Source organism: Crocodylus porosus, unplaced genomic scaffold (genome assembly GCF_001723895.1).
Source record: "Crocodylus porosus isolate Cpor-Errol unplaced genomic scaffold, CroPor_comp1, whole genome shotgun sequence".
Taxonomy (NCBI): Eukaryota; Metazoa; Chordata; order Crocodylia; family Crocodylidae; genus Crocodylus; species Crocodylus porosus.
In genome coordinates this window covers 148909167-148931676 of record NW_017728886.1, presented here as the reverse complement: position 1 = coordinate 148931676, position 22510 = coordinate 148909167, and the positions used below count along the sequence as shown (strand labels likewise).

Below are 22510 nucleotides of genomic sequence, written 5' to 3'. Positions count from 1 at the left end.
GCCCTGCATACTTAAGTAGTTAATTATAACGTACATGCAATGGATGTAGTGATGTAACCACATATATGTTTGTATGAAACGGAAATGAGCTGTAAGAGTTCCTGTTTCTGCACACGTGCCCAGGAGGAAAAGGATAAATACAACCTGCAAAAATTCCTTGGGGGATTCGGAGTAATCTGAGTCTTTGACTCTGCTCTGACCCTATTTGCAAATACACCTTTTGTGCCATCTAATGAGTGTGTGTCTGTGATTTTAGTGGCCTCCAAGAAACAGACCGCAATTTTTTGCAACAACATGTCTGAAGCACCCCATTTTCCCCTAAGATCTAGCAAAACACCACATCTTCATGTCATCTGTGGGACCTAATAGGGGTATACAGCTGCAGGCATAGGAGGGGCTAACAGCGGAGGGTGGCCCCATGGTCTTCCAAACAGATGGTTTGCCTCCTCTCCCCACCCTCCCCCAAAATATGTATTTTTAACCCCCTTCAAATGCTTATTACCCACAGCCAATGCCCTGCTCCCCCGCCCCCCATAGTTCGCAATGCAGGTTTCACACTGGATCCAATTTTGGCTGTGGCCCTGCCTGGCACAGATGTTTGGGTGGGAGACAACGGGACAGGACAGGACAGGACAGGATAGAGGGAACCAAGAACCCCTAAACAAGGGCCACACACCAGCAAACCTACTGGCACATGCAGTGCTGCCAACTCTTCTGATTTCTGCAGCTGTTATTAAAGTCTATGCTTCGGGCATGTGAAAAACTTAGCTCTTATATATCTATCCATCTAGATGCATAGATTTAAAAGGGCTAAACTTCAAATGTATAATTTAAAACTTGCAAAAATCTAGAACTCCTGGTTTAGAAATGATACCTTTTATTAGACCAACTGAGAAATAGTGAAAAAAGCATCTTTTTCTGCAAGCTTTTGGGCTCACACATCCTTCCATCAGACTCAGGGAAAGTTCAAGATGGTAAAAAGTCCACATACATACAAAATAAACTTCATTTTTGATCTAAGAAAACAGTATCATTTCTGAACTGAGGTCTCAATTTTTGCATTTCTTTTTGTCTCAGACTAACATGGCTGCCACATGCATCCCCAGTTCAAAACTTAGCTTTAATGCAAACGATACCAGCATAAATAAATGCATAGCTACAAAAGAAAGAACTAAGTCTTTCACACGCATGAAGTAGAGATTTTTAAGAACGCTGAAAATCAGGAGTTGGCAATGGTGCACCCCTTATATTTATGACGCACTTCACCGGGCAGCTGCGCAATAAACTCAGGCAAAAGGGATCCTCGCAAGATAGTAAGAATGATAACAATAGGACTAGAAAGTAAGGGCATGAAAAGGTTGAACAACTCCAGAGCTAGTCGGTCTCTACCCAGCTTTACACCTGAGCTCACAGCAGGGCCCCAACGCACGCACATTCCCCCCATACGCCGCAATTACGCCAGAGGCGTAAAGTTACGCCGCGGGCGCCCCCCGGGCAGCGCAGGCGATGGAAGCCCGGGCTCGGGGGCCTCACCCTGCTCCCCCCACCGCGCGCTGCGCACGAGGCCGCGGCCCCGCCTCCCGCGCCAAGGCTGTGCCGCGAGGCCCCACACCCACCACCCCCCGCGCGCTAGCTGGCTTGCTCACCTCCCGCTCGAGCCCGGGCCTCGCAGTGCCGGTGCTGTAGCTGCCCGCTTCGCGCCTGACGCGCCGGGAGCCGCCCGCGTCACGCCAGAGTTGGGCAGGCCACGGCTAGGGCGGGGGAAGAGGGGTCCGGGAGAAATAGCGAGGCCACCCCAGGCGCCCCCCTCACTGGGGCGTGGTGGGCGCCGCGGGAGAATCAGGCATTTGAGAACGGCTCCCCCGCACTGAGAGAGAATGGGGCTTTGCTGAGAGGACCGGCAAGATGGCAGCGTCCAGCCGAGCGCAGGTGCTGCGGCTCTACCGGGCCCTACTACGGGAGAGCCAGTGTTTCACCGCCTACGGCTACAGGTGCGGCCCAGCGGGGGGAGGGCGCCGCCCTCTCGTGGCGGAGGGGCAGGGCCCAGGCCGGGGAGTGGCAGAGTCGGGCACTTTTGCAGGGGTGACCCCGGTCTGGTGCGGTGGGGGGCGGCTGGAGCCCCCCCAAATCAGGTTGCGGCTTCGTGGGAACGGGGCAGGATATGAAATGATCCTAGTGGAAGCTCAAAAGTATCCTACTGGCCGAAACACCCTGGGAAATATGTAAACGAGTTTGCACATGATTCTTATTTCTTGTATATTGCTGACCCTAAGTCAGTAGTGAGTGAGCAGGGGAGAATTGGGTCATCAAAGTTGAAGCACTTCTTCATTTTGAGGCAGCTGTAGGAGCGCTGGTGGCCTTTTGGCTAAGATCAAGTGGTATCTGGGGTTTCCAAACCCCAAGACCTCCAGGCTTGCGTGCAGAATGCCTCCCCATGGATTTGGGAGCATCTGAAGTCCATGGCTGAGGAGTCTGGGATGGAGAATACTTGCAAATGGTGGCACCACATGGACTTGAGCTATTGAGCTCTGTTCAGTTAATAGGATTTGCAACTAATTTGGCCTGGAATGCAAAATAATAATAATTATAATTAAAAATGAAAAAAAGCAAACCCAAATGTTAGTTAAGATTCCCTGAGAGTGACTTGGGTTTTGCATGTGCTACATCAGTGAGCACACTTCATGAGGTTAACCCAGAGATTTCTAATGAGAATCCACAGGGCTAAAACCACTCTGACTTGTGGGCTTTCTGCATTCTTTGCAACAGGAAAAATAGTTTATTATTTTTCCATGTCAGGAATTAAGCTGAAGCTAAAGAGGGGTTTCTTGAGCCCCAAAAGGCTGAGAACCACTGCTTGAAAGTGGCACCCTGCCCTGCCTTCTGCCTGACTTCAGACTAATACAGCTAGCTGCCTCTCTACTTCTCTTTAGCTAAAACTTTCCATTCAGTTTCCTTTTCTTTTTAAGATATCACTTTTCTGTTAACTTGTTTAAGTTGGATTCCTGCAAGTTTCAATACCAGATAAAGTTGGATCTTTTCCCTTCGTCAAGGACACATTGTTAAGTTTAATTGAGCTGTTTCTAAATACTCTAGCAGGGACAGTGACATCCATAACGCCATCCTTGTTATATTTGTGAATTAGAAAACATTAAAAATAACACTGGCTTCTAGCAAGAGACACTAGCTATGCTGCAGGGAAACCGTTTTACACCACACCCATCCCTGGAATAAATAAATATTTTGCTAGCCCCTGCTGCTCTGAGATAAACAGCTTTTTCTGGGCTGCTGTAATACAGTGCTGTAATACCCTAGTCTGAAATTACTAACTTATTAAGGAGTTATTTTTTTGGTGAAGTGTAAAATGTCAAAGATTAAATTTACTTATCATTGGTTTTAATGGAAGTTTTTAAAAGCATTGCACCATTACAAGGAAGGATGGCTTGTGAGTACAGGCATACCTTGGAGATATTGCGGGTTTGGTTCCAGACCACCGCAATAAAGCGAATATCACAATAAAGCAAGTCACACGAATTTTTTGGTTTCCCAGTGCATATAAAAGTTATGTTTACACTATACTGTAGTCTATTAAGTGTGCAGTAGCATTATGTCTAAAAAAACAATGTACATACCTTAATTAAAAAATACTTTATTGCTAAAAATGCTAACCGATGGAAAAATGGTGCCAATAGACTTGCTCGACACAGGGTTGCCACAAACCTTCAATTTGTAAAAAAGGCAATATCTGCGAAGCGCAATAAAACGAGGTATGCCTGTATAGGAGCAGATTGTGAATTGCCTGTTTTACAGTGTTGTTTGTTTTTCCTGAGATGGACAAACTTAGTCAGACCTAAAGTCAAAGAACTTTTTTGTGCTTCTGTCCTACCTATTTATGAGTAGCAACGTCAATTTTTCTGGCAAACAATGTCATATTTTGTATTTGGTTTCCTGATACCACCATTCCTTTCCTAGTCCAGCAATTAATCTGCTGCTACAGCTGTTGAAGTGCTACCATGGACTTCCTGAGGTCACTGCTGACTGTTTACAGTAATTGTGCATAGAATCATCTCCAAACTTCTGCAGGAAAAAATCTCTGAAGCCCAAATGTGTATGTCATATTTTATCAACAGGAGAATTTGGTAGACACCAAGTAATGTAATGACTGCCACTGTGTACTATTAGGAAGTCTGATTTGGGATGGTGGGAAAAGAACAACTAGGGTTGGAAAAGGTGATGCTGAGGCATCTGATAACAATATCCTTGATAGGAACCTTCTTTTGTTTTTGTTCGTTTGTTTTTGTTTGTTTTTTTCCCCCTAAACCAGAAAATACAAAAAACTTCTCTTGTATGTTTGCACCCTAAGTTATGACACAATTATAGGTTTCCCTCGCTTTATACTGTATGTGCATTCCTGGAAAATGGCATGTAACTTGAATTTACATAAAGGGAGCCCATTTTACAAGACCTTGATTGAAATGACCCCCAGGCCCATTTCTACCACTTTTACAAGACAATTTTGATGTTCACCAACAGCATAGGGCATTATCACAAGGGGGATGGCAACTACAGAAACGCCTGTCAGACAATGAGCAAGGACCACAGATCCACACAGGAGGCTATATTTTAGTGCGTGTCACTCCCGCAATGCACCGCACAAAGCAGCTGACTGTGGGATTCCACCACACCGATCACATAAGAGTGAATTTACCTTGCATGTAACACTTTTTATATAAAAAGGATCATCACATAAGAGCAAATTCGCATGTATAGAACCTGCATAAAGTGAAGGAAACCTGTACAGCAAAACAGCTTACTCTGTATTTTATTCTGTAGTAAATTTCTACCATAGTAAGGAGAAGATGCAATCAACTCTCCCAGGCTGACTGCCTCCAGCCTGAATGGTTTTAACTGCCTGACCATTAGGTGCCAGGGGAGTCAGGTAGCATTAAGCAAACTGTTACTGGGAACAAAATTGATTAGAAGAGTAGATAAACATCTGAAATGCCAGTGTAACTTATATAGATGCATAGTTATTTCTTACTTTCCAAGGGTTATCTTTACCTTGGCATGAAATAATTTTACGGAGATGTAAAGCAGTGCAACATGTTCACTTCACTTTTACCCTAGTGTAATGTCATAGAGTTACAGAGAAGCAGGGCTGGATGAGACCTCCAGAAGTCATCTAGTCTAGCATTTCTCAACCCATGGGTTGCAACAACAAATTGGGTCGCAAGAATATATGAAAGGGTCAGGAACAAACTTTAAAAATGAACCAACAAATCTTAAAAATAGATTCTCCTTTAAAAAAGAAAAGCATGGGAAACTGACTTTTCCCTTGCAGCCTGGCAGAGTTCCAGTCTGCAGGGGGTTGCTTGGGGCTCCCTATGCCTCACACCCCCACCCCCTACCCCACATACTGGGGGGGCTAAGGCCTGGGGGTGGGTGGCAGTGGGCTAGGAGTAAGGGGCAATAGGTCAGGACTGGCCATTGATGTTTAAAAATGGGAGTTGGTACAAAAGGTTGAGAACCACTGATCTAATCCAACCCCTTGCCTAAGGCCATCCCATGCAACCAAAATCTAATCTCTACATAAAACTAATATCAAAGTCAAATTATTCTGAAGTAAATGTAATGTGTGTCTGCATCTTCACTTAATTCGTTTAAGTAAAAATTAAATAAATATAAATTTAATTAATTGATTTCAATTTAACTTGCTGATTTTAACCATCGTTTAAATAATTAAACTCTGTCTTTTTTGCTTTTGTACTTTTTAGTTAGTTTCCTAAAGAGAGGCTGATTCTTGCTGGTTGCCACTAAATATACCCTATATCAAGGGTGGACAAAATGGTGGATCCTGCTGGTGGCCAGACTGTTTCCTAGCTGTCCCTGCCCACACCAGTCCAGCTGGTCTGCATGCAGACCTCAGGAGCAATGGAGCTGTGACAGTGCAGGGCTGTGATGGTCCCATGCCCCCAGGGTCTTTGTGGAGACTGGAACAAACAGTACTAGCAGGACATGTGCTTGGGCAGGGAGCTTCATCTGAAGCTGAGGCTGAGATCTTGCAGCAGTGATAGCATGGGGCTGGAGCTGGGACAGAGCCATGATGCGCTGCCTGCACAACCCTGCCTGTAGAACCTGCATTTGTCACGGCAGTGAATTGCAACTCTATCCCCGCTACGGCCCATACTACAATGTCCTGGCCCCAGCTCCAGCCCTGGACACAGCTCCCCACCCAGCCATGCACCCTGCGAGAAATCTGTTTCCTGGTGTAAGATGCACACCCCAGTTTTGGAGAAATAATTTGGAGGGAAAGGTGCATGTGGTATGCAGATCTTTGTGGGTTACTCAGCCCTATGGTTCTGTTCCCTTTTGCCCAATGGGGAAGGAGATCCTATCAGTGAACTTGCCACTATCTGTGTGGCACAGTGAGCAGATCTGCAGCCAAGCCAGGTGATCACTTCACAATCCAGTTCCAGTTGGGCTGCAGCTATCCATGAGTCAGATCCCAATTCTGGACTCATTGACGGCCTAATCCCAGAGGGCATCAGCAGGCTGTGTTTTCCTGGGACTGTGGTCAGTGACTAGCCACCCCACACTCCATCCCTACCCTCTTAGAGGGTGAAGAGCAGAGCGCTGGGGGGTTGAAAGGCAACTTAGCACTACAGAGAAATTCCTCTTTCTTCCACAAATGTTCCTCTAATGCTTCAGCCATTTCTTTAGCATTTCTAGTTGTTGGTGATCCTGCACAGTGGAGAATGATCACACCCACAGCTCAAGTAAAGGGTTGTAGATGAGTCCGTTGATTGCTAAGAAGGCCAATCCTAAAGCTGCAGACACCACAGGTAGTGATTGAAGGGAGGATCAGACTGTGGATCAGACTCGCTCTTTTTTCCTTTCCTTATGTTTCTGTTGTTTTTTGTCTCCAGAGCAAGATGGGTTTACCCACAATAAGATGTACCTGCTTTCACAAGGCATTGTCATGTACCGGATTCCTAGGCTAATTTTTCCCAATTTGTGATGTCAATGCCGCACTTCTTAATGTTTGCCTTGAGGGTGTCTTTGAAACATTTTCTCTGTCCCCTGTGTGTCTTTTGTCCTTGGCTGAGTTGGGAGTATAGCAGTTGTTTTGGTAAATGTATGTCAGGCATGTGCACACGATGCCCTGTCCACCACAGCTGGTGCTGAATAATCAACACTTCTATGTTGGTGATGTTAGCATTGGTAAAGACACTGGCATTTGTGCAACAATCCTCTCACTGTATACCTAGGATCTTCTGGAGGTAGCCCTGGTGAAGGTGTTCCAGGCTTTTCAGGTGGTCCCTGTAGGTCGCCCATGCTTCAAGCCATAGAGAAGAGTTGGGATTACCACAGCCTGATATAATAGGAGCTTTGTTCGAGTCCTGATGTCATGATCATTGAACACAGGATGATACAGTCTTCTGAAGGCAGAGCTGGCATATCAGACCTTATCCCGGATCTCGTCATTGATGTTTGCCATCTTTGAGAGATGTCTGTTGAGGTATGCAATGTATTCAACATTCTCCAGCTTTTGTCTATCAATGAGGATTTTTGCTGGGGGAGTTAATTGGCCTGGAGCAAGCTGGTGAAGCACCTTTGTTTTTCTTTTGTGTTAAGGGTCTGTCCCAAGCACTAGTATGATTGAGAGATGTGGTTAATGGCCATTTGTAGATCCTCCTCAATATGTGCAACAGTAGCACAATTATCAGCCTACTGAAGTTCCACAACTGGGGCCATCGTAACTTTGGTTTTGGCATAGAGGTGGGAAGAACTGAAAAGGTTCCCATTCATCCTGTACTTGATGACAATGCAATGTGGCGGATGGTCACAGAGGAGAATATTGATGGCTGCCAGAAAGGTGGAAAACAGAATTTGTGCAATCGCCAATTCTGACTCCATTTTGAATGGCAAAGGTTCTTTAGCACTTCAGTGTGTGTCTGTTCCCTTGACTCTTATAATGCTTCAAGGATTTATATAGTGATACAAATATAATGTCTGCTTATGGCCTCAGCTTATATCACTGAGGCACCAAAATATCTATGAAAACTTCCTGTATTAGTGATAACCAAAAGTTTTGGCAGGCATGCTACAAATTAAGCCATGATGTCCACCCCCAGAGGTGTACCTGAGTTTTCACCCACTAGGATGCCATGGGAGACTGAAGCCTCTGGCTATACAGAGCAAAGGGGTGGTAGGCTGCTGCTAAAGAGGTCTGACTACCAAGAACCAGGTAAACTTTTTCTCTGGCCCTGCAACAGCTGCAGTTTTATATGGTAGTTGAGCATCCAAAGTCTTGAATTCAGTAGCAGCTGCAGGGTCAGAGAAGTGTTCTGGTTAGTTTGGCTCTTGGTGTCGACCTTTTACTTTGGGCCCAGTGTTCATGTACCACACGCAGTATTGCACAAGTTGGTTACCCCTGTCCTATAGGCTTTGTCTCCCCAAGGAGGCTCTTGTCAGGTGATGGAATAGCTATAGCTGCAGTACCTCTATAGTATAGATTAGTATTTTTCCCAACACTTCCCCCCTCCCTTCCTGTAGTTTGACACAGTATGTCCGTCAACTCATCCAGTTAAGTCAATTTAGTTATGTTAATACATGATCATAGAAATGATAATTTTTTAAAATAAATTCTCTATGCATGCTTAAAAAGGTGAGGAACAGTAAGGTTTCCTGTACAAAAATGTTATGAGATGAAAAATATTATTGTGAGAAATGTGCCTCCACAGGTAATTGGGTATTCCTGTCTTTGATAGATTTCCGGTGTGCATTCAGTCTGGTGTGCAGTTGTGTGCATTTCTCACAAAAAAAACACTCTCTCTCCAATCTCCCAGTCCTGATCCTCAAAGGAAGCTTACAAAACACTTCCCAGAGACAAGCCTATGAACTCCACTTCATCAACCTCCTGGATACTAAAAATCATGGACTAAATATAGACGTTGGATTTATGATACATTATAACCTGCCTGACATCTGACTCCCTAGGTATCTCTCCATTATTCATTTCCCTTCTCTCTCTCCCCCCCCCGCGCCAGCCTGTCTCTCACCCATCGACTCCTCAATCTACATTTTCACTGACTACCTGTCTTATATGTATGCCAGCCCAGCCTCTGGCTTCTTTATTTTTCATTCCATCCAGGAAGAGCACACACTAACTGCTGAAACTTCCTTAGCCTGACGAAGGGTTTTTGAACCCGAAAGCTTGCTTAATAATTGTTTTCCAACTATTTAAGTTGGTCAAATAAAAGATATCAGATTCACCAATAGAACTTTGTCTGCCTACCCCCAGTTGAATGTTCTTAAAAATATATCATTGTGCTCAAACCAAACTGCTAGTTTTTTTTCTTTAATGAGAAATAGTGTTGCATGTTGCCACATTTTACATTGATTTTAATGTCTCCACCTCCGTGGTCTACCTCCTTTTTTCCTTCACTTTCTGCCCTTCATTGTCATGTTTGTGTTCCCTTTGATATTTGTCCCTTTGGTTGTCGCATCAGTGGCTATTTTTACATGCTTTAGAAATTCAGTTAATGACACGCTGTCTTCCCCCTTCTACCCCTTCACTTGCCTACTGGCTGGACCACAAATATTGCAGGTAGACCCTAATCTTATTTTGTCATATATAACAACATTGTGAGTTGGTAGCAATTAAAACTTACAGTATCCCAAAAACATGTCAAAATTGTCTCTTGACCCATTGCTAATATTAGGTAATCTTTCTGATTCTGTATAAGTCAGAAATATTTCAATGCGTCTACATGCTTAATTTACCTCTTCTTGGTTTGTGTGCGATTATTACAAGTCCTGGTTTTATTTTACTTTATTTTTTGGTACCTATAATTATGTTACACAGTTTGGTGGAGGTGAGGGTGTGAGAGATGAAATAAATTTCCCTCTAGTGAAAGTTTAAGTTTTACCCACATTCTGGTAAACTGACCAAGCAAGTTAATCTACTGTCAGTCCACTAATCTGGCTCATTTAGCTCTTCTTTTCATAATAGTAATACCCAGCTCATTCATGTGCATGACCCACTTGATTAGCAATGGGTTGCTGAATAAAGGATGAAGCACCCAACTGATAGCTGCTGCTTTCACTTCAAAGTGTGCTATTCCTATTCTCCTCTGGAGCTCACCACTGGTCTCCCACAGATCAGAGCTCATTGAGGATCATAGCCATCAGAGCTCATTAGGGAAATAACATGGAGATGGCTTTAGCTTTTCCATGCAGCTTTTTGCTGTGGTTGGGTATAGCACTAGCTGGTTCATAAACCCTCATATTCAGGAGAGCTGGGGAACCTAACCCTACAAAGTATTCAAGTTCTGCTCTCTTTTATAACATCCAGAGGCTACATTTGAGACGGTGGTTGTTTACCTCTTCCAACCCGGATAGTCTCCTAGATTTCTGAAAGGGAATATTGTTTTCTGGCCAGTTGAAGATTGGAAGCATTTTCCCCCTCAATACTTGAAGCTAAAATCATGTTCAGCATTGGTTTAGCTGCACCTGTCACTGACAACTGTTTTCAGCCTCTGATAACTTGACTAATGTGCAGAAGGCTTTAAAATCGCAGACTAATTATGTCTTTGTTGAGAAGGATGCTAGAGTATGGAAATTGCTTATAGTTCAGCTTCTGTTCATTTCTTGGCAGGTTAAATCCTCCTGTTTTGATTGTTTCAGAGGCATTGTGACCAGTGCTGGCCTCCTAAGTACTACCCACCTCACTCCTTGTACCATTCTCCATTTTAAAATACTATTTAAATCAGGTTCCCACTACATTAAAATTATATGCTTTATTAAATTGGATTCTTCTACTCTCAGCTTATATGGCTTGATCAGCTCAAGTGAAACATCTTGCTTTGCTGTGATTTCTGACATATTAGAAGCTGTTCATTATATTCTTTTTCACCTTTTGTCCCCTGACTAGATTAACAGTTGCACAACGGCATCATTTATGATGGACACCTGTGTTAGACCAGTAGTGCTATACATTTTGCTTGGTGGTTGTCCTGAATCGGATCATGATTCACAATACTTTCGCTGTTGTTAGCAGCAGGTAACATGATACTCTATGTTTAGAGGAGAAAATGCTGCATGGAGATCTTAAATAAATATTTAAAATTAGCCATGTTAAGGGAAGTGCTATATTCTGCCATCAAGCAGGTAGTCTATAACTGATTTTAAAAACCAAGGAAGAGGTGAACTTTAACGGTGTTCCTGCAGTTTGACTTACCCACAGCAGACAGCTGGGTGGAACGTAACAACGCAATAGTTCTCTACTTTTGTTTAAATATTTGCAAGAAAGGCAGGTAATAATTTGAGGGGTTTTTGATTTTTCTCCTCTATACATGCACATTGTTGCCTCTATCATAAAAAGTGAATGGTTTTTTTTTTTTGTTTTTGTTTTTTTGGTTGTTTTTCAGGTCAGTTTCCCATGTGATACAGACCTGGATATTTTCCTAGTGTAATCTTTAGTTAGAAAAGGTGCATAAATCATACTTCGTTGTACAGATATTATAACAAATGGCAAGAACCTTTTTTGAAGAATCCTTGAGTTTGCACAAGACTCATCCCAGGCCCAGCTGCTAAAACTCACTGTAGGAATCTTTCCCCCCTACATTCTTGCACTTCAGTCTGAAGTCCAAGTTTATCCTCTTACTACAAGGTCTGCAAAAATCAGCATGCAGTGCCCAGCCTCTTATGTGCCCGAAATACCCGAAAGCTGTAATATCCAGGAACAACAGTGCATGAGAAACCCATCCTATCTTTCTGGGTGGTGTTGTTGAATGGGATTTTTAATTCTGTCTGTGGGGATTTTAATCCCAGGTATTTGTACATATGTGCAACCCTTTGCCATAACAGCATTGGAGGCCCTTTATGTATAACCCTCCATTCCATCAGAAACAGGTTTTGAAATTCTTCTTCCTTGGATGGTAACAGTCAACTGCCTGCCATGTATCATTTGGTCACATCCCACCCAGGACAAGAGCCTTGGGAGGACAGACATTTTGTTTCACAGAAGATTTTTTCAGATTACAGTATTTAGTTTAATTTCAGATCAATAAACCCAGAAAATTTAGAAATTCTAAAAGAAAATGCTGAAAATAATTTGTTTAGGATTGATGCAAATGTTTTGTTTCAACAGTTGAAATGTTCATATCTACTTCATTTTTTATGTTGTAGTTGTATCACATATATAGTATTAATTTTAAGGAAAATTGAAACATTTTATGCCAAGCAAAACTATCAAAATAGAACAGGTAGGTATTTTTAGAGCTTTTGTAGTTTTTTGCTTAAATGAAATTTCTTTAAAAATAAGCTGATTTTGCTAAAGTTTTTGATTTTGGCTGAACTGCATTTTATTTTATTTATTTATAACCAGCTTATCAGGCTCATTTTCTTGGATTTTAAAGCATTGTTAGTGTCACTGTCCAAATTCTGCCATTCTTCCTTTGTAAAATTATATATACTATCTTAAGAATGCATTCATACTTAAACCCTAAAATATTCAAAGTAGCAATTTGGAAAAAAACAAAATGGAAAATGACTTTTTTGAAAAATAGAAATGTTACAGGAATGGAAGACAAATGAGTTGGGTCTCCCTGAGGTCTGATTAATTGACTTTGTTATTTTTGTAAAGGCACCCAAATTAAGAAAATATGATGTATTTGTTATCTGAAACACTATTTGCATTCTTTTTATAGCAGAGTAGAACAGGCATTTTTCTTTTAAGTAAAACTTAATTATAAGTAGAGTTTGTTTGGGAACTAATGAGAGTAATATAAAATTGCTGCTTCTGGCAATGATTCATGTATATAGCTGTGCATATATGACTTCCAGTATATTAAAAATACTTTAATATAGTAAGCACGCTTCAGCATTGAAAAAAGTGACTTAACTCCCCTTCCTCATGCTGCATTATTCTACTTTAATATGCGATCTTTCAGCACCTAACAGTATGCTCTAGCAGGAAAATTATTTATTTAATTCTTATTAAATTAGGCTAAATAGAAATTTGCTGCATTCATCAGTAGTCATAAAGTTGTGATTTCCAGTAATCTTAGAAGATAAGATGGCAAAGAACTCTTTGAAGAAAAAGATAAGGATTACCAGTTAATCATCAATAAAAGTCCCAAATATCATGCTTAGATTTATTGTAGTGACAGGCTGACATTAAATCAGCAGGTCTATAACTGTATTTTTTTCTTCCATGAAGAAGAAAGCCAAAAGCCAGTCTTGCGCCTCTGAACATCTCCTGGATCAACTGCCTTTGCCAGTAAGAGCAGAGATGAGGAAAATGGCTTTGATTTTTTTGGAGTGATTTCTGGGTCTGTAACTATTTGGGCTGCCTAGTTCACTGAGTGGCTTGCAAACAGAATGGCAGTCTTGCTTCCTACACTTCAGTTCAGATGCCATCATCTTCTTGACTCAGTTGAGAAGAACAGTTCTAGTGTAGTGCCCTTGTATCTGGAATATCCTCACTTTGGGCTCTTTAAAACACTGGTTTGCCCCCACTATGTTTTCTCCCCTCCATTACATAACACCCTTAGCAACCTTCTTAGGGTATAAATAATCTTGTGTTTGAGGACAGTTAAGGGATATGGGGATGTGGATGCACCCTCCTTCTTAAAAAGTATCTACAATGGAAAATAAAACAATCTAAAGGAAAATTGGGTGAACCAGTGCTGTGAATGGTTATGTGCCAGGCTTGGCCAGCATACAGACAATTCAGTATATTTATACATTGTAGAAAATGTTTCCTAAGACAGGGTGGAAAATAAGCAATGTTTTTATGACAGTGTGTGTACATTCATGTTTATATACACACATAATATATGTGTGTAAAATGCAGGGTATCGTATATGATGTATAACATGATAGATGATGTGGGGGGATGTGTGTGTATGTAATAGGACTGTGTGAAATTTCAGCAGCTATTTTATTTTGGAGGTGTTTCGGGTCATTTCAGTGCCCAAAACGTTGAATCCAAATTGAAATGGAAGGTTCCGAAACATCTCTGAAATGAAACAAGGCATCTGAAAAGTTTCGGAAAATTTTGGAGTTTCAGTGCCAGGCTTCCAGGGAAACAGCTGTATGCTGCTGCCCTGCCATGCAACTCGGCTGTGCAGGGAACAGAGATCTGTGCCGAGGGTCTCCTTGCCGCTGCTGCCCCAATGACAGCAGTGAGGAGTACCCTGGCACAGATCTCTGCTCCCTGCGGAGCCAGGTCATGTGGCAGGGCAGTGCTGGTCCCTCCCATGTGACCTGGTTCCATGTGGAGCAGCGATCCGAGGCGGTGCAGGGCAGGCAGTGGTAGCAAGGAGGCCTCCAGCGTGGATCTCTGCTCTTTGCAGAGTAGAGTTGTGTGGCAGGGACCAGCAGGCTTGCTTGCTGCTCTGCGCTGCTTCCCTGCCCCACATCCTGGTGTGACAGGGATCAGAGATCTGCACAGGGGTCTCCTCGCCTACAGGGAGGGCAGTGACCCTCCCCCATATGAGCCACCCATGGCCCCATCCTGCTTCCCGCTGAGACACCAAGCCCAGCCCAGCTGGGCAGTAGGGCTGTGCGAAGCTTGCAGCCCTTTTGAAACACATCTGGGGGAGATTCAGCTTAAATGAAACAGAACAGTGATCCAAAACACCAAAATGAATCACTCCTCCGAAATGGCCAAATCCAAAACTGAATCGAAACACAGCCGTTTTGCACAGCCATAGTATGTAATCCCATAAAGTGTGTTTGTACGTATTTATAGCTACGTACACATAGTCATTCTCTCTCTCTCTCTCTCATTTGCTGGCAAATGTAGTGGTCTAGTCCAATGGTCTCCAAACTTTTTGGATCATGCACCCCATCAGTAAAAAAAATTTTGAGCACGTACCCCCAATATATGTATATTTATATAAATAGACGTTCTAATATTTTCTTCCCGTACCCCAATGGATCATCTTGCGCACCCCACTTTGGAGACCACTGGTCTAGTCTACTGCATAAGGGAGGCTATAAGCAGGTGCATCAGGGTCTGTGGAGTTCCACCCGACGCAGCTCCAGGTGGATGACAGGGAAGGGGCCAGTTCTGCATTGCCTCAACAAGGATCAGGCCCCTCACGGCTCCCCCACCATCTGCCCCAAAGCACGTATGCCAAGCAAAATGCCTTCAGAGGCATGCTTTGGCGCACGTGCTAAGGGTTGTCTACCCCTGCACTAAACTAACACACATCCAGAAACTGGAGTTTTTCCCAAAGCATTTTCCCTATACAGCACCTGCAGTATTCTAACTTCTCTTCTTGAGTTTCTGCCCAAGACCCAAGTTTTAATTTGTCCAGCTGGTTTTGGACATGTTTGACTTCTGATAATGTGTTCACTTTACTTTAAACTCAGAGTTGCCAGGGTTGTTTTCAAGAAAATTTCTTGATGTCTTATGCTGTGCTCTCTGATTCTGCAGTGCGAGTTCTTGGCCTGCCCTGTTGTCTGGCTGCTAGGGGAGTGAGGGAGGAATTAAACTTAAAAATAATAGATAAATAATTTGAAATTGAATGCCTGTAGAAAAGCTTAAATTTCATATACTGTTTGAAATCATGTCAATAAAATGCAGTATTCAAGCAGTATGTATTTTCTGACAATTTTTTTTAAATCTAACCCTGAACTAGGGGAGGTCCCTAACAAAACACCTGAACCAGATTTTGTTAAAGTAATACATAGTTTTTATAGGTGCAGAGAAAATATTTTTCTTTTTTTTTATCAAAGTTGAGAAACCAATTGGAACTTAGAAGAGCAGCAAACCTTTTTGTCTTATTTCCATACTGCAACTAAACAGTAGATGCAAGAAGCTGAGATCTTGTTCTAAAATCTTGAAGGCTACAGTGACCAGAAACAGTCAGTTTCGTTTTCCTAGCTATAGGTAAAGCTTTCATTGTTTAAGAATTCAATTTAGTTTTAAATGTAAAATCTGTTTTGATATTTTCCACTGCTTAGCACATTTAGAATTGATATTTTTTATTACTTAAAACTATTTTAAAATGCTGGCTTTCTGAATTTTTAATTGAATGCCAGTTTCTATCCAGAATGGTTCAGCGGAAGGGTAATAGCACAAAATGAGCTGCTGAATGAGAGTCAGACACCTTCTACACTCAGCCCTTCTTTTAAAAGCAGGGAGGAGTGGGTGAAACCTGGTTTGCGTGCACACGTGCACTCTTGCAACAAGGGCTGAAGAGAGGATTGAGAGTGGCTGTCCAACATATCCTTACTACATCATCCCTGTAGTTAGGGCCTTACCTCTGTATAAGGGAGCTTAAGCATCTCCACAAGCACTCTGGTTCTGTGCATTTACAGGTCATTCGGTAGTGGTGGTGAAATATGCAGCCTACAGAACCTTTGGGGACCATATATATATGCAAGCCAGTGGTAAACAAACTTCTGTCTGGATCTGGTTTCTATCAACTAATACTGCTGTCATGAATATTAAGATACTGGCACTCTGCTATCTATTAGAATCTGTTTGCTACCTTTTTTTTTTTTTTTTTTTTAAAGTCCCTTATATCCAAGAAGCTCAAACATGATTTCACTAAGAAAAAAAAATTCTTATTTTACTAGAACGCCTTTGTTTTTTACACAGCCTGCTGTACCTGAAAGTAAAAATACTGCTTATCAGAAAATACATTTCACTTTCACAGCCATATTTTGACTCGGATAATATTTCTGTGTCCTTTGGGGGAAAATGGAATGAGTGGTGAACAGACTATGGGAGTCACTGTAATAGCAAGTATGGTTAACCATGGGGTAGTCCATGTGCTTTTTGATCATTATTGTATTTTCCCTTTGCTACCTTTTTGTGTTGGATAAATCATGCAAAATAACAGCGTACTTTGCAGGTGTTAAGTATTTTAGAGGTCATGCATTATAAGCAGCTAACTACCCTAGTAGTGTGCTTGTAGAAAAAGTTATCTGTTTGTTTTTTATAACACATTCCAAGAGAGTGATTGAACTGAGCTTTATCCCTCAGGGAATCAGTTTACCTCATTGGTAGTCACTTAGGATAGCCAGTGACTTTTATACATTCTTTATCTGCTGTATTAAAATGCTTTTCAGTGGACAGTTTGAAGAGCAGTACAAGAATGAATATACCAGAGGTTTCAAAAACCATCATTTATTTGCATGGGATTAGTCGTATTTAAAAGCAGCAGATCCAGGTGGTTTTTTTTCATTTAGTGGGAAATCATCTTACACATTTAGAAAGTTTTGATTTGAAACCCTAATTAGGCTTTTTTTTGTAAGACTAATCCAAGTGTACATCAGAATGTGTCTCCTGTGATTAATATTTTCATCTATTTAAACTATATCAGACTGCTTCCTTCTTGGAAAATGTTTTTAGGTCAGTAAAGCTTAAGTGAAAAACTTAGAAGACCATGCTTCTTAGTGTGTTATATTGTAGCTTGAATTACATTCTGAGTGTCGGCAGGAAGGCATTGAAACCAGCATCTGAAAGCAAGTTCCAGGGAAGTATTCTGCAAGTCATTATAATATCTAATATTGTAATACTTTCTTAGGCCAAGAAATTGTTAAATAAGTTTTACATTATTAACATACCTATGTAAACTGGTTTTGAAGGTAGGAGCATTTAATGAAAAGCTATATTAATTTATCATTGTACTTCTATATGTCTGTGCAAAGATCATAGCTGTCTGTACACATTCTTTCCCCAAATAATTTTATAATGTATGAAAATATATTTTCACAGTTGAGATGCAACTTTTAATTTTGAAAAGATCTACCCAATTCCATGTTCAGGCATATAAATATGTTTCTTGACTTTTTTCAAAAGAGTTTGAATGGGACTTTATATAAAATGACAGACGTAAGTATGTTTCATAGTTTGTAGGGTTGGAAGGGACCTGAGCAGATCATTGAGTCTGACCCCCTGCCATGGCAGGAAAGAGTACTGGGGTGAAACAACACCAGCAAAGTGTACATCTAGCCTCCTCTTAAAAGACCTCCAGGGTAGGAACCAGCACCACTTCATCTGAAGTTGGTTCCAGATCCTAGACACCATGACCATGAAGTAGTGCCTCCTGATATCTAGCCTAAATCTAGCCCCTGCTAGCTTGTGACTGTTATTCCTGGTCACTCCTGATAGTGCATGGGGGAACAGGGACTTCCCCAGTGCCTGCTGGTCCCCTCTGACTAGTATGTAACAGGCCACTAGATCTCCCCTCCGCCTTCTCTTGTGGAGGCTGAACAGGTTCAGGTCCCATAGCCTTTCTTTGTAGGGCCTGCCCTGCTGCCCCCTGATCATGCGAGTGGCCTTCCTCTGGACCCTCTCCCATGTTGTCCACATCCCTCTTGAAGTGCGGCGCCCAGAACTGGACGCAGTACTCCAGTTGCGGCCTGACCAGTGTCACGTAGAGGGGGAGGATCACCTCCTTGGACCTGCTTGAGATGCATCTGTGGATGCATGACAAGGTACGGTTGGCCTTCCTGACTGCATCCCCACACTGCCGGCCCATGTTCATCTTGGCATCAGTGATGACGCCAAGATCCTTTTCTGCCTCTGCACTGACGAAAAGGGAGTTCCCCAGCCTGTAGGTATGGTGCTGGTTCTTCCTCCCCTGGTGGAGCACCTTGCACATGTCGGTGTTGAATCCCATCCTGTTCTCATCTGCCCACCCCTGTAACCTGTCTAGGTCCGATCGCAGTTTATTCCTCCCTTCTAGTGTACCCACATCCCCCCACATCTTAGTGTTATCAGCAAATTTGAACAGGGTGATTTTTACCCCCTCGTCCAAGTCACTGATGAAGATGTTGAGCAGTGCGGGCCTGAGGACCAAGCCCGTCGGAACCCCACTGCCCACATCCCTCCAGGTCGAAAATGAGCCATCCACCACCACTCTCTGGGTGAGGCCCTCCAGCCAGTTGCCGACCCATTTGACTGTGTAGGTGTTGACACCACAGTCCCCCAGTTTCTTAATGAGAATGGGGTCAGAGACAGTGTTGAAAGTCTTCCGGAAGTCCAGGAAGACTATGTCCACTGCTGCCCCTGCATCTGAGGATCTGGTGACCTGGTCGTAAAAGGCCACTAATGAACCCATGTTGGTTGCCCCCAAGCATAATCTCCCCTGCTGGGCCCTCTTGGATATGCGCCAGAATAATTTTCTCAAAAAGCTTGCCTAGGATTGAGGTCAAACTAACTGGTCTGTAGTTCCCCAGGTCCTCCTTCCTCCCCTTTTTGAAGATGGGAACCACATTGGCCCTTTTCCAGTCCTCTGGCACCACACTAGAGCACCCTGAGTGCTCGTAAAGCCGTGCCAGAGGTCCCGCAATGACTTCAGCCAATTCCCTCAGCACTCTGGGGTGGAGATCGTCCCGACCAGCTGCTTTGAATACATCCAGTCCCTCCAGAAGTTCCCTAACTAGTTCCTCACTAACCTTTGGCCTAGGTGCACCTTCTCTGGGGTGTGAGGGGGATGACTCTTCCAGTCCCTGCTCAGGAAAATGGAAGCAAAGAAATCGTTAAATATGTTGACTTTGTCATCTGGTGTGACGACCAAATTTCCTAGCATGTCCTGCAGGGGCCCCATGTTACCTGGTACCTTCTTTTTGCCCCCGTGTATTTAAAAAAGGACTTCTTGTTGTCCTTGATCCAGGAAGCCAGTTCCATCTCTGCCTTGGGCTTCCTGACTGCCCCCCTACATCCCGGAGCAACCGCAGTATAATCCTCCCTGGTGATGGCCTTTCCCTTCCATTGGGTGTGCGCCTCCCTTTTAGCTAGGAGACATTCCTGTATGCTTTTGGTGAGCCATGGGGGCTTTTGCACCCCCCTGCCCCCTTTGATCCCTGTTGGGATTACCTCCTTTTGGGCTTGGAGGATCATATTGTTATATGTATGTCTGTCATTCATATTTTTAACATTGTATAGTTTGTAGGTTCTGATAGTTTAGATATTAAACTCTCCTGGATTGCAAGAAGGACCTCAATGATCAGAAGTTAATGTGTGCAAAATGGGAATCTTGGGCATTTGTCCTTAGCTTGAATGATGACTTGGTTGTGTGATGTTGGATGAATAGCCCATCTGCATTTCAGTTCGCCTTTCTGTGTAAAATAAGGGCAATACTCTGCTAATGTACATGAGTACATGAGTATTGAGACTTGATTTTTGTTTGTGAAACATGTTGGGATTATCATAGCATAAATTATAGAAGTGCACCGATACATCAGTCCCATATGGGATCGACACCGATATGAGCAAAATTGAGATTATCGGCAGTCTGGGGTTTTTTTTTGTCTGATCTGGCTGTGCATGCATGTAGTAAGTATTTATCTGCCACGAGTGCAGTGTTGCAGCATGGAGAGCAGCCAGGTCTGGCTGGTAAGTCTGTGGGGGGAGGGAAGTGGCATGGGAGGAGGGGGATCAAGACCCCTGCTGTGAGGGAGGGAATGGGGCAGGGGCAGGTCCTGCCCATCTGGGATGGGCTGGGCATGAGACAGAGCTGCGGCTCATCCAAAGGGCAAGTGGGGGGAAGACTCCCACCACTGCATGCACCCTGGGAGGGTAAGGAGGCGGGGGGGGCGTGTGCCCCCAGATCTGCGTGCAGGGTGAGGTGAGCTGCCGCTGGGGCTGGGGGCTGCATTGGGCTTTTCCTGGTATTGGGGCTGGGCCAGGGCTGCGCTTGGGGCGGGTGGTGGTAGTGTTGGGAGCAGGGGTTGGGTGCTGCAGCCACCTCAAAATTCACTGTAGCCCCCCCAGCACCACCTCCTAGCACTGCTGTCGCCCACCCAAGTGGAGCCCAGCCCAACCTCCCCCCTGCTGGAAAGAGCCCAGTGCCTCCCCAAGCCTGCAGTGGCAGCCCGCACTGCCCCACGTGCAGGTCCAGGGCACATACTTCTCGTGTCCTCCTGGGGTGCGTACAGCAGCGGGAGACACCCCCCTCCATCCTCAGTGATTTTTCTACTCCCCCCCGCCCCCCGTGAGCCACAGCTCCATCCTGTGCCCTGCCCCCACCCCAGCTGTGCAGCACCTATCCCAGCCCTACTCCCTCCATCACCGCAGGGGCCTCAGTCTGCCCCCACTTCTCCATGCTGCGGCACTGTTTATCACATCAGTATCAGCCGATATGGCTCATTAATTATTGGCCATTAGTATTGGCCCAAAAAATCTGTATTGCTGCACTGCTAGTAAATTATTATTACTATTAATGAAGGCCCCAAGCCTTCTGTTACTTTTGTGGGTTATTTGCCCTAAGCAAGTGCAGCAGAATTGAGGTGTATAGGTATGGGAAGGTCATTCCACATGTCACATTGTAACTTTTTTTCTTGCGATTTTTATCTCTACCCTTTAAATGCTTTCCGTGTTCCTGTGTGGGAAATTAGGGGCTCAAAATACAAAAACTCACATGGCTTTTGAACATGCCAGCTGTAAGCATTTTCAAATTGGAGAGAATGGCACAATATTCTTTCCTTTAAAGCATAAGCCATGAAAGAAAATTTCAGGAAACTCTAAAAATCGCTACCTTTTCACTAGGCTGCTTCTTGTACCTTCCATTCTAACTTCTAGCCTAATTAATTAGGCTTGACTTGATGATATAATAATATTTTGTAGTTATTTCTCTTTGGTGGGGAAAGGGGGGCTACAAATCACTCTTCCTTGCCAGACCCTGATCTCTGTGATGGGCCAGCCAGTAGTGATTTGGCCCAGGGGTTTTGAAATGGTAAAAAATTATCAAAGTGCTTGGGATTCCCTTTCCTCACCAGTCAGGGCCCAGAGACTCATCCTCCATATCCCTTGATTGGTCTCTCAGGTCACCTGGAAGGGGATAAAAGGGGCAGCACAGCTGACTCGGGAAGACCTGAGGGGGGTGACAAAGACAGAGTTTCAAAGAGCTGGCAAGAGCTGGGCCAGTGGGGCAGGAGCAGTTACTCCAGAAGAGCCTGAAGGAGCAGGACCCACAGGGGGTGTTTGAACTCTCAGCAGCGTGGCATGAGGGCAGCAGGAAAGGCTTGGTGCTGGGCTCCAGGATCCCCAGCAAGAGGCTGGGTCAGTGCGGCGTGCAACCGGTAGGAGAGGTTCCCTCTCTGGCTCCAGCAAGAAGCTGTTCAGCAAACTGAGAGACTCCCAGCTCTGCTTCCAGTTCCTCCAGCAAGCGGTGGGGCAGCTCGACATGAGGCAGGGACCATCCCGGAAGGTCAAAAGCCTTAGCAGCCTGAAGCAGTCCCAGCACTAGTGTCTGCATGGGAGATCTGAGTTCAAGTCCTGGCTGGATCAAGTAGAGGTGAGTGAAAAGTCAGAGGGAGCAATTCTTGTTGCAGTGGAGAGGGTCATTGTGTTTTTCCCTCTCCTCCCCTCCAGGTACCTACGCTCTATATCTTTTGTTATTTGGCGTTTTATATTTTGTGCATTTTATATTTTGTCAACCAGTATTGTTTGTGGTGTTTGCGCTTTATACTTTGTTAAAGTATATGAGAGGCAAAGCGCTGCTTGGGAGAGGCAAAGCGCTGCTTGACCTGGTACTGGCTA

General features: G+C 43.8%; 2 protein-coding genes across 5 annotated transcripts in view; one reads left to right on the top strand and one right to left on the bottom strand.

The window, feature by feature from the left end:
- Nucleotides 1-1749, bottom strand: part of FARS2 (phenylalanyl-tRNA synthetase 2, mitochondrial) — a 418607-nt gene extending 416858 nt beyond the window's left edge. Inside the window, exon 1 of one of the 2 annotated variants that reach the window (XM_019542821.1) lies at nt 1647-1749. The gene's annotated coding sequence lies outside the window, so the exon portion shown is untranslated. The remainder of the gene's footprint in view (nt 1-1646) is intronic. The other variant, XM_019542835.1, reaches the window with a different exon arrangement.
- Nucleotides 1750-1831: 82 nt separating this feature from the next.
- LYRM4 (LYR motif containing 4) overlaps nt 1832-22510 on the top strand; it is a 123973-nt gene continuing 103294 nt past the window's right edge. The window contains exon 1 of one of the 3 annotated variants that reach the window (XM_019542855.1): nt 1832-1991. In XM_019542855.1, the coding sequence (XP_019398400.1) occupies nt 1906-1991 (86 nt within the window). In that variant the 5' untranslated portion in view covers nt 1832-1905. The remainder of the gene's footprint in view (nt 1992-22510) is intronic. The other 2 variants (XM_019542874.1, XM_019542864.1) reach the window with 2 other exon arrangements.